Source organism: Leucoraja erinacea, chromosome 15 (assembly GCF_028641065.1).
Source record: "Leucoraja erinacea ecotype New England chromosome 15, Leri_hhj_1, whole genome shotgun sequence".
Taxonomy (NCBI): Eukaryota; Metazoa; Chordata; class Chondrichthyes; order Rajiformes; family Rajidae; genus Leucoraja; species Leucoraja erinaceus.
The window spans coordinates 4,944,454-4,957,081 of record NC_073391.1 but is presented as its reverse complement, the minus strand read 5'-3'; the positions used below and the strand labels follow the sequence as shown (position 1 = coordinate 4,957,081).

Genomic DNA, 12,628 nt, shown 5'->3' with positions numbered 1-12,628 from the left:
ATAGACTATGGCTTTATTCCAACAACAAAATGCATGACTGCACACTGTGCAACACTGTCTTCCATCTGCCACTTCTTTGCCCACTTTCCCAACCTGTCCAAATCCTTTTGCAGAGTCCCTCCTCACTACCTGCCCCTCCGCCTATCTTTGTATCATCAACAAACTTGGCCCCAAATCCCTCATCCAAATCATTGATATATGAGTCGTGGCCCCAGCACTGGCCCTTGCAAAACACCGCCAGTCATTGGCAGACAACCAGATAAAGCCTCCTTTATTGCCACTCTCTGTCTTCCGCCATTCAGCCAGTCTTCTATCCACGCTAGTGTCTTCCCTCTAATACCATGGGCTCTCATTTTCTTTAATAATAATAATAATAATATATTTTATTGTCATTGCACATAAGCACAACGAGATTTGGTATGCAGCTCCATCCGATGTCATAACTTAAATAACTAATAAAATTTAGATTTAGATACCTCGAGAACATGGTTTGTAAAAAGAACATTACAACAGTAAATAGTCAAAACAGTTCAAACAGACTAAAGTGTGGATGTGTCTGTGCGACATGACCATCTGAGAGAGACAGTCCGGGGGGGGGTGGGGGGCACTCAGCAGGGCCGGTTCAGAGCCACTATAGCTCTGGGAATGAAGCTGTTCCTGAGTCTGGAGGTTCGGGCGTAGAAGGCCTTGTAACGTCTGCCGGAGGGAAGTAGTTCGAACAGTCCATTACAAGGGTGTGAGGAGTCTTTATGGATGCTGATGGCCTTCCTGAGGCACCATGTGTGGTAGATGCCTCCAAGGCTGGTAGCTGTGTCCCAATAATCCTCTGAGCTCTGTGGACGGCGCGCTGAAGAGCTCTCCTCTCCGCCTCTATGCAGCTGAGATACCACACAGAGATGCCATACGTTAATATGCTCTCGGTGGTGCAGCGGTAGAAGGTTGTCAGCAGCTGTTGGGGTAGACCAGTCTTTTGTAATGTTCTCAGGAAGAACAGTCGTTGCTGTGCCTTCGTGACCAGCGCAGCGGTGTTGGCGGACCATGTGAGGTCCTCTGAAATGTGAGTGCCCAGAAACTTAAAGCTGGACACTCTCTCCACACTGTCCCCATAGATGGAGATTGGGGCGTATTCTCCATTATGTGACCTTTAGCAGCCACGTGTGCGCCAGCTTATCAAAGGTCTTCTGAAAATCCAGATAAACATCATCCACTAACTCTCTTGTGTCTGTCCTGCTATTCACTTCCTCAAAGAATTCCAACAGATTTGTCAGGTAAGACTTCCCCTTCACAAAACCATGCTGACTTCAGCCTATTTTATCATGAACTTCTATGAACTTGGAAACGTTATCTTTTATAATGGATTTTAATCTTACCAACCACTGACGTCAGGCTAACCAGCCAAGAGCCTTCTCATAGTTTTATGCTGCCTTTGACATCCCTTATGAGCCACGGTCGCCTCATTCTCCCCTTAGAATCTTTCTTCCTCTTTGGAATGAAAAGATTTTGCGTCTTCCGAATTATTCCCAGAAATTCTTGCTAATGCTATTCCACCGTCATTTCTGCTCGGGTCCATTTCCAATAAACTTTAGCCAGCTCCTCCCTCATGCCTCTATAGTCTCCTTTACTCAACAGTAATATTGATTTCATCTTCTCCCTCTCAAACTGCAGGTTAAATTTTATCATTTTATGATCACTGCCTTCTAAGGATTCCTTTACCTTAAGATCCCTAATCAAATCTGGTTTGTTACACAATACCAAATCCAGAATTGCATTTCCACCAGTCGGCTTGACTACAAGCTGCTCTAAGAAACCATCTCATAGGCACTCTACAAATTCCTTCTCTTGGGATCCAGCACCAATCTGATGTTCACAGTCTACCAGCTAATTGAAATCCCCAATGACACAGTAACATTGCCTTTCTTATGGATAGAAAACATTTTGGGTCAGGACCCTTCAGTCTGCAGAAGGATCCTAACCTCAAACATTGCCTATCTATTCCCTTTACAGTTGCCTGACAGCTGAGCTCTTTCAGCATTATACTTGGGGTGTCTGGTCAGTTTTAATAACTCTTTTGAAGGAACTCTGTATTGTCATGCTCTGTAAGCCTTGACTAGTCTTCACCACCTGAAAAGGTTTATGGGCCTGTCCCACTTAGGCGAACATGTGGCGACTCTCTATGCAGTCGCCACATGTTCGTGGGTAGTTGCCGGGGAGTCGCCTTCATGGTCGCGAGGAGTTCCCGCATTCTGGGAACTAGTCGCGGCCTCATTATGGTCGCTGCAAATGTTCAACATGTTGAAAAATTAGCGATGACTAGAATGAAGCCGCCATGGAGAGTAGCGAGAATTCTTGTCCCATAGGTGGGTCGACAGGAGGTCCTAGTGGGTTGCCAGGAGGTCGAAAGTTCTTGTAGGTTCTCGTAGGTTGTAGCCGGTGCTGACCGGTGAATTTCATTGGCTCATTGGGGGGGAAAAAACGTAAGCAGTAGTTTTCAGAACCAAGGATAACCGACCGGTAATGTTAATGTCCGCCGAGCTTTTAAGAAGCCGTGTATCTCTGGCTTCTTAAAAGTTGTCTCCACTCCTTCTCCCCGCCTCTTTTAAAGAACTTACCATACACTGGGAAAAAAAACGTAAGCAGTAGTTCCCGACAGGTAATGTTAAATGTCCGCTGAGCTTCACAGCCATGCATCTCTGGCTTCAAGTTGTCTGGCTTCTTAAAAGTTGTCTCCACACCTCCTCCCTTTTGTCCCCACCTGCATAACAGGCTAGTGATGGAAGCGATGTGTGTGTGTGTTCCACTGTGACAATCGCCGTTCCAATTGCTGTTTTTTTAGGCGACTGCCGGCAACTTGACAGTCACCAGCAGTCGCTTGAAAAATCACCTAAGTGGGACAGGCCCATTATTTAGTCTGAACTCAGAGAATAGGTGCAAGATAAACTATTTACATTCCTCACATATCCACCAGCTGGTCCACTCTTTTCTTTACCTCCTTTCCCAAGATCTGTAACAAAGGATTACCTCCTATGATGTGATATTCTAAACTACAAGCAGTCTTCACCAGCTAACTCACTGGGGATAGGAGTACCTGCAGCTTATCAGCTTCTATAAATATTGCCCAGATAACAATACTAATTGGGATAATTTCTACTTCATTTTTGCATCATTTGAACATTAGTTTAAATAAGCTAGGCTAAAATCATTTCAGCTACTATTTCATAATTTAGGAACTACATTAATCAGCTTACCTTATGGTACTGATATCTTCACATTCCACAACAATATCTTGCAAAGTAAAATGATGTTTGACCCTTAAAAGTCTCTTCATCACAGAAAGTTTCACCTTCCAGAAAACATGTTAAAGAATTATGTACAAAAATTGTTTCATTAGATTTTTTCTAGGATGTAAAAAGCTGATTTAATACCTCCAGTGACAATGTCAACTTCAAACTGTGCACGTGTAATTAATGCTGTATTTTGCTAAAAATATTCACGTAGATTTATATGATATAATTCCAGTAAACTAAACAAAATATTAAATAATATTAACACTAAATCATTACCACAGTACATTCATACTGGAAGTAACATTTTCTTGATAATATAAATGTCACAAATAAACGAATGGCATTTTATACAAAGCTTAATCTATTACAATAGAAGTAGAAACCTGATTTGGGGGAGGAAAGTCGGGAATTATAAATTCAAGAATCTGTGGGTTTTCAAGCTAAGTATAAATCTAATATAGCACTAATAGATTAAATAAAAGACGAAATAAATGTATTTAAGTAGAGCATGGTGAGAAAGTGAAACTCACTGTCACATAATATAGTTGAAGCAGATAAGATTAATGAATTTTAAACATCCTTGAGAGAGTGAAAATAGGATATGGGAGCAGGGAAGGCTGGGCCTTTAGGATGGGAAATGGAAATTATCTGGATTATAAAGACCAATGTATCTTAATTAGTTAGTCAATGCTGTAGATGCCATGGAGTGCATAAGCAATGGGTATGGATATAATAGTCTTCTTTGGGCAATTTATATAACTACTAGACCAAGTGCAGACCCGTTGGGTCTGTTTCCCCAACAGCGTTTGCGGGGGGGGGGGGGGGGGGGGGGGGAGCACTCATATTAACCACCGCCCAAACTCACAGGAGGGGGAGGGGGGGGGGGGTGAGAAGAGGGGAGGGAGGGGAGAGGAGAGGAGGAAAAACGGGACAGATTTGGGAGGGAAAGAAGAGCGGGGTAGGGGGTGAGAGAGGGGGATGGGGAGAGAGAGATGTGGGGCAGGGGGGGATGTGGAGGGAGGGGAGAAGGGAGGGAGTGGGAGAGGGGTGGGGGAGAGGGGGGAAAGAGTGGGGAGGGAGAGTGGAGGGGGAAGGGGGAGACATGGAAGAGTGGGGAGGGAGGAGGAGAGGGGTAGGGGGAGTGATGGAAGAGGGACAGAGGGGTAGGAGGAAGGGGGTGGGTGGAGAGAGGGGTGGGGTAGAGAGGGAACGGGGCTGGGGGAGAGTGGGATGGGTGGGAGAGGGAGAGGGAGAGGGGCGAGGAGAGGGAAACATAGAAATTAAGTGCAGTAGTAGGCCATTCGGCCCTTTGAGCCTGCACCACCATTCAATATGATCATGGCTGATCATCCAACTCAGTAACCTGTACCTGCCTTCTCTCCATACCCCCTGATCCCTTTAGCCACAAGGGCCACATCTAACTCCCTCTTAAATCTAGCCAATGAACTGGCCTCAACTACCTTCTGTGGCGGAGAATTCCAGAGATTCACCACTCTCTGTGTGAAACATGTTTTTCTCATCTCTGTCCTAAAGGATTTCCACCTTATCTTTAAACTGTGACCCCTTGTTCTAGACTTCCCCAACATCGGGAACAATCTTCCTGCCTCTAGCCTGTCCAACCCCTTAAGAATTTTGTACGTTTCTATAAGATCTGCCCTCAATCTTCTAAATTCTAGCGAGTACAAGCCGAGTCTATCTTGTCTTTCTTCATATGAAAGTCCTGACATCCCAGGAGTAAGTCTGGTGAACCTTCTCTGTACTCCCTCTATGGCAAGAATGTCTTTGAGCATTGGACATGGTGACATCACACGATGGAACGTTCAGCGGGTGCTGGTGCTGATTCTATGGGTGAGATGCCAGTTTTTTTTTGAAATATTGGGAGGGGGGGGAGAAGGATTTGATTAAAAATGTCTACATAAATACGACAAAATGTAATCAGGAGTTTCTATAAGATCCTCCCTCAATCTTCTAAAATCTAGCGAGTACAAGCCGAGTCTATCCAGTCTTTCTTCATATGAAAGTCCTGACATCCCAGGAATCAGTCTGGTGAACCTTAACCATATAACCATATAACAATTACAGCACGGAAACAGGCCATCTCGACCCTTCTAGTTCGTGCCGAACACATAATCTCCCCTAGTCCCATATACCTGCGCTCAGACCATAACCCTCCATTCCCTTCCCATCCATATAACTATCCAACTTATTTTTAAATGATAAAAACGAACCTGCCTCCACCACCTTCACTGGAAGCTCATTCCACACAGCTACCACTCTCTGAGTAAAGAAGTTCCCCCTCATGATACCCCTAAACTTCAGTCCCTTAATTCTCAAGTCATGTCCCCTTGTTTGAATCTTCCCTACTCTCAGTGGGAAAAGCTTTTCCACGTCAACTCTGTCTATCCCTCTTATCAATTTAAAAACCTCTATCAAGTTCCCCCTTAACCTTCTGCACTCCAAAGAATAAAGCCCTAACTTGTTCAAACTTTCACTGTAACTTAGTTGTTGAAACCCAGGCAACATTCTAGTAAATCTCCTCTGTACTCTCACAATTTTTTTGACATCCTTCCTATAATTAGGCGACCAAAATTGTACACCATACTCCAGAATTGGCCTCACCAATGCCTTGTAAAATTTTAACATTACATCCCAACTTCTATACTCAATGCTCTGATTTATAAAGGCCAGCACACCAAAAGCTTTCTTTACCACCCTATCTACATGAGATTCCACTTTCAGGGAACTGTGCACAGTTATTCCCAGATCCCTCTGTTCACCTACATTCTTCAATTCCCTACCATTTACCATGTAATTCCCTACCATTTACCATGTAATTCCCTACCATTTACCATGTAAGAGGAGAGAAGTGGGAGAGTGGGGAGGAAGGGGTAGAGAGACTGGTGGAAGAGGGACAGAGTGGTAGGGGAAGGGGGTGGGGGTAAAGAGGGAAGGGGGGTGGGGGAGAGAGAGATGGGTGGCAGAGGGAGAGGGGTGAGGAGAGGGAAACAGAGAAACATAGAAATTAAGAGCAGGAGTAGGCCATTCGGCCCTTCAAGCCTGCAACACCGTTCAATATGATCATGGCTGATCATCCAACTCAGTATCCTGTACCTGCCTTCTCTCCATACCCCCTGATCCCTTTAGCCACAAGGGCCACATCTAACCCTCTTAATTATAGCCAATGAACTGGCCTCAACTACCTTCTGTGGCAGAGAGTTCCAGAGATTCACCACTCTCTGTGTGAGAAATGTTTTCCTCATCTCGGAATGACAGTTAGTGAAGAATTTGAATAATCGCTGAGCGTTCTCTATGGCAACAATGTATTTGAGCATTGGGCATTATGACATCACACGAAGGAATGTTCACCAGGGGCTGGGCTCCTGCAAAGGCATATGTAAATGAATCCAATCCGATTGGCCATCTGTGAACATTGGGCATTGTGCTGCTTCTATGGGTGAGAATCCAGTTTCTTTTTGAAATATTGAGGTGGTGGGGGGGTGGGGGGTGAAGGATTTGATTTAAAAAATGTACTCAAACACGACGAAATGTAATGAGGAGCGGATACTTAGAAAGAAAAGCGAAATCTCTACCGAAATGGAAAAGACGTCGGCGATTCTGCGTCCGATTTCGGAGTTGCGGAGAATCAAAGGAAGAAACGCGGCCGGAAAGCCGTACATGCAAATAGATCCATTCCGATTGGACGTCCGTGAGCATCGGGCATTGTGACATCGCACGGCGGGAACGAATCGAAAGGCAGGAAGGGATCCGTACTGCAGGCAGGCGGACGGATTTGAGTTTTATATATTAATAGATAGATAGATAATGTAGATGGTTATGCATGCAACCATATATGTAACTACCTCATTAGCATATCGTCCCTCCCACATTCTATAGTATAACTGTAGTGTCTGCATGTTCCCTCCCTGTTAGGTTCCAGTACGTGTGTAGACCAGTTGTGGTTAGTACTGGAACGTGTGTTATTAGTGCTTGAATAAAGACTTAGTTAAAGGACTATGGACGACGTCTAGTTTCCTTTACATGGTGTCAGACCCTGTAAATCTGCGCCTCTGTTTATCGGATTTTTTATTTAGTTTCTCGTGTAAGTGTGTGCTAGGATGGCTTCATCGTGTCGCAAGCCTTCCCCGTTAGTTTTTGATGCTGACATCGCGGAGCGATGGGAGACTTTTGTAATGGACTACAATCATTATGTGAACATCCACACCACAATGACCCTCCTGCTCTCAGAGCATCCTTGCTGCTGAATCTCGCTGGTCCTGATGCCATGAGGAGGGCTAACTCGTTTGAATACCGTCCAGCAGTTATGGACGCGGCTGACCAGGTTGTTGAGCCTGCTGAATCTCCTAACGACCCTGCCTGTCTACTGAGAAAGTTTACGGAGATCTGTGACCTGCCTTCAAATCGAATCTTGGAGCGGACACGTTTGTTCTCCCGCAAGCAGCAGCCTGGGAATGTTTCATTGCTGACCTCCGCCACCTGTCGCAGCGCTGTCGTTTTGGTGAGTTGCGTGACGAGCTCACACGGGACATACTGGTTAGTGGAATGCTTGATCAATAGCTGCGAACTGATTTAATGCAGAAACCTGACCTCACGCTAAATGAAGCTATGCATGCCTGCCGGCTAGCTGAGGTCGTTAATCCGGTCAGTGGGGAGAGAGGTTCTGGGAACCGCACCATCGCTGTGGCTACCCTGTCCGTGCCGCGAAGGGCACCTAGCAATTCCAGACCACAGTCTCGCCCCCATTTTGCCCCCCGCCCCCAGGGTGCCAGAAAGTGTCCTAATTGTGGATATGGTCACTTGCCACAGGCTGCTTGTCCTGCTATCGGAAAAGCCTGTAACTACTGCAGGAAGCTTAACCATTTCGCGTCCGTCTGCCGTTCCCGTGGGAACGTGGCTCAGCCACCTCGCCAGGTGCTCAACAATCTCCAAAGGATCGACGATGTCCTTGATTCTCAGCTTGAAGAGGATTCCGCCCTCGAGTCCGACTCCAGCATTTCGATGGGGGATGCTAGTGTTTACGCTCTGCTGCACAACCAGACTCGACTCCCCGATCCATCGGTGCTAGTCACTGTCAATAACAAGACCTTCACTGCGAAGTTGGATACTGGTGCGAAGGTCTGTGTAATTTCAACAAAGCTCTTCCACAAGATAAGAAATAATGAGCAACTGTCTGCTGATCGCTCAGTGCTGCGAGCCTACGGTGGGGAGGAGCTGACTCCTGTGGGGAGGGTAACTTTCCACTGCAAGCTGCAGAAGACGTCTCGTGATTTATTGTTATCCCATGTGCCCCTGCTGTCGTTCCTGCGCCTACCCAACCTGCTCCTGTGAAACCTGATTTCGGTTCTCCTGTTCTTTCCCCACGGTCTTCTCCTGTCAGTTCTCTTTTTTCGTCCTCCCCTTCTAGTTCGTCTCTTGCCTCGCCGGTTTCTAGTCCCCGACCTGCTTTACTGCCTGTTCCGTCCCCCCGATCTTCGCTGCCTTTGTCTTTGGGAGAGGGGAGTGAGGGTGCTGTACGGACCCGCTCTGGCAGAGTTGTGCGGGCCCCTGATCGGTATGGTGATTATGCTTAGTTTGGGATGTTCACTTACCATTATTGTTATTATGTGCAGGTCTGTATAATTGCCTGCTGCTGCTGTTTATCTTACGGGAAGGGATGTAGATGGTTATGCATGCAACCATATATGTAACTACCTCATTAGCATATCGTCCCTCCCACATTCTATAGTATAACTGTAGTGTCTGCATGTTCCCTCCCTGTTAGGTTCCAGTACGTGTGTAGACCAGTTGTGGTTAGTACTGGAACGTGTGTTATTAGTGCTTGAATAAAGACTTAGGTAAAGGACTATGGACGATGTCTAGTTTCCTTTACAGATAATAACATCAGAAACTTTGCAGCAATACGGCCCTCTGAGCCTACTTGATCATACATATCACCATCATCATCTGGCTGGATGTCAGGGGAAAGTACTAAATTGGGGGAAGACTAATTACAACAGTATTAGGCAGGAGACAGGGAGAGTAAATTGGGAGCAGCTATTATTAGGTAAGTCTACATCTAACGTGTCGGAGTCATTAAAAGGCCAGCTGGTTAGAATTCAGGACTAACAAAGCCTGTGAGGAAGAAAGACAAGGATGGTAAGATTTGGGACATTGTGAGATTGGAAATGTGAGATGCTGTAAATTTAGCTAAAAAGTAAAAGGAAGCATATGTAAGGTTTAGAAAGCTGAAAATGGGCAGAGCCTTTGGGAAATATAAAGGAAGCAGTTAAAAATTTAAGACAGGAAATTAGCAGGGTTAAAAGGGGCCTTGAAATGGCAAGTAGGATTAAGAAAATCCCAAGGCATTTTTAAACAATAAAAGCAAGAGGGTAGCGAGGGAAATTGTAGGATTACTCAAGGAGAAAGGAGTGAATTTATGCCTGGAGCCAGAGGAAGTGGACAATAGTAAAAGAGCATTTTGCATTGGTATTCATCAAGGAGAAGAGGATGTAGGATAGTGAGATCATGGAGGGGTATGTAAATATTCTAGGTCATGTTGATATCAGGAAGGATGAGGTGTGGTGTAAAGAATGTTAAGGGGGATGCCACCAGAGTGTGGTGGTATCTATTAAGTTATTGAGGGAGGAAAGTGAGGACATTATTGGGCACTTGATGGTGATATTTGTATCCTCTTTAGCCACATGGGAGGTGCCAGAGGACTGAAGGATAATCAATGTTGTTACTTTGTTTTTGAATGACAATTGTGATAATCCAGCAAATTATAGACTGTTGAGCCTATATCAGTTGCAGGGAAATTATTGTAGATTCTTAGTGATAGATTTTACTCATACATGGTAAAGCATGGACTTTTAGGGATAGTCAGCGTGGTTTTGTGCTGAGGAAGTCATGTCTTATGAACTGAATTGAGTGTTTTGAGGAGACGACAAAGATGTTTGATAAGAGTGGGGCAGTGGCTATTGTCCACATGGACTTTAGTAAAGCATTTGATCAAGTTCCTCATGTTAGGCTGATCCAGAAGATTAAGGCACAAAGTTTACAAGGAATCCTAATAGATTGGATTCAAATTTGACTTGGACATAGAAGACAGAAGGTAGAGGTGGAGAAGTGTTATTCAGGCTACTGATCTGTGACCACTGGTGTTCGCAGGGATGAGTGATGGGACCTGTGTTTGTTTGTTTACGTGTGCGTGTGTCAGGAATAAGGAGGCACACGTCAGATTTAGACAGTCGGGATCAAGAGAAGCCTTCCTCAAGAGGGTTTGATTCAAAGATTCAGAAGAACCTCAGAGGAGTGGCTGACGGAGCCATTCAGGAAGTATGAATACCGAGTCAAGCATCAGTCAATGTTTTTAATAACACCGACCAAGAGTATACGAACTCCTACAAAACTCCATGGTAGGTAAATATGTTTTGGAAAGTTGGCACAGAAATTTCATACACCGGCAGTTCCTGATTTTTTAACCCAATCTTAGTGAAGCCTAGAACACCAATTAAATCAAAATACTCAACCATCGAGATTAATGTGAAACCTTAGCAATGCAGAGACTGGGTGTTTGGAAGAAGAGAATGTTTCTCTTTTAATTTTGACTGGCTTCTTTATGTTGCCAGGCGAAGAAAGCAAAAGGAACAAAGGATAAGTTGAGGATGAGTCCTATCAACAACCCCAGCCCCAAGTTGCCAGATTTTCATACAGGAAACATAAATTAAAGGGACATTGGCATTCACTTACACAGTTGGCAGGATCAAAAAACAACAGTTCCAAACGTATTTTGCTACTTTGTTAATCTATAATGTTTATCTCCACACTTTGCTACCTTCTCAAGATATTTATGTGCCATCATTCTCTGTTCTGTCAGTGAATCTTCTCCCATAATTATAAAAATATCATCCTTTTGAATTGCAAATTCCTAAAAAAAAGATGAAAAACATACTGCTTTACAAAGGTAAAAGAAAAATATAATAAAATTATATTTGAAAATATTATGATTGTAAACAAACTCTAAATGTTCTTTAGCCTCTTACCTCAGCCCTGCTAATACTTTCCATTCAGTTCTTTATTCAACTGACTTTTGAGTACTGCGTTTAAATCTGCCTCTATGAATATTGCTGGCAGTGCTAAAGAGTTGTGAACAACTCACTACATTGCAAGATTATTCTTCATGTCATTTTTCACTCTTTTACAAATCATTTTCATTTCAAGGTTCGTCTTCTTGATCCTGCTGCCAATGAAAATTGGTATTCTCTATCTAAATCTGTCTATATTTTTGGTGATTTTATATACCTGTACCTCTATGATGAACCTCAGCAATCACCTCTATGCCAGGACAACTCCAGTTTCTCAAGTCTATCCACATTACTATCCACATTACTATGCCCGTCCCTTGAATCATTTTAATAAATCACTTCTGCACCCTCTCCAAAATCTTCACATTTCCTAAAATGGACACACTACCCATGTTGTGGCCAAATTAGTATGTAATAAAGATTCACTTTACTCTTCCACTTAATGCTTCTATCCCATTTGCCTTTTAAACCACTTTCTCATATTCCCTACCAATTTCAAAGGACTATGGGTCCTCCCGAGTTATAAACAGTTCACGTTGCAAATGTGTCAGTGGACCAATGTGCCACACAACAAATGCCTACAATGGTGGGCTTTCCCATAGGAATAGATAGTCTAGAGAACATTTAAAATCTTGGTTTGCCATTCTTAATAACCAAGTTGATATTAACAAATTTAGCCCAGGCCTATTAATAAGGATATTATATTTAAAGATTTTACTGGCAACGAGGCTTTAAATGCTACTAGACCAAGTGCAGACCCGTTGGGTCTGTTCCCCTAACATGCGGTTGCGGGGGGGGTGGGGGGGAACGGCATGTGGTGTCACACACACTAACAACATACGTTAACTATTCCCCTTGATATTATATTAATATTATTAATTTGCTCCTTTTACCCCATAACCGCCCTATCAGCTGAAGCATAGAATATAGAATATAATAGAATAGTTTCTTTATTGTCATTATAACATGAACCATGTACAACAAAATTAAAAAATGTCAGCCAGTCAGTGCACCATTCAAACATTTCTAAAAGCTAACAATACATACAAGGTAATATATATTAAAAAAAGATAAACAACTAAAATAAATATCATGAAAATAGCACACATAAACACCCAACCCTACATCTTTCTGTCGACTTCACAGTGTACCACAGTCCCTTAGTATGTATCGCCCCTGCGTTCCTTGGCAACTACATTTAGTGCCTTTATAGCAGTGGGGTAAAAACTGTTTTTAAGTCTGTTTGTCCTTGTCCTTGTAGAT

General features: G+C 43.8%; 1 protein-coding gene across 1 annotated transcript in view; it reads right to left on the bottom strand.

Moving 5' to 3' along the window:
• Nucleotides 1-12,628, bottom strand: part of LOC129704367 (protein CC2D2B-like) — a 244,759-nt gene that overhangs the window by 66,853 nt on the left and 165,278 nt on the right. Inside the window, exon 32 of the mRNA XM_055647454.1 lies at nucleotides 11,078-11,208. Within this exon, the coding sequence (XP_055503429.1) occupies nucleotides 11,078-11,208 (131 nt within the window). The remainder of the gene's footprint in view (nucleotides 1-11,077; nucleotides 11,209-12,628) is intronic.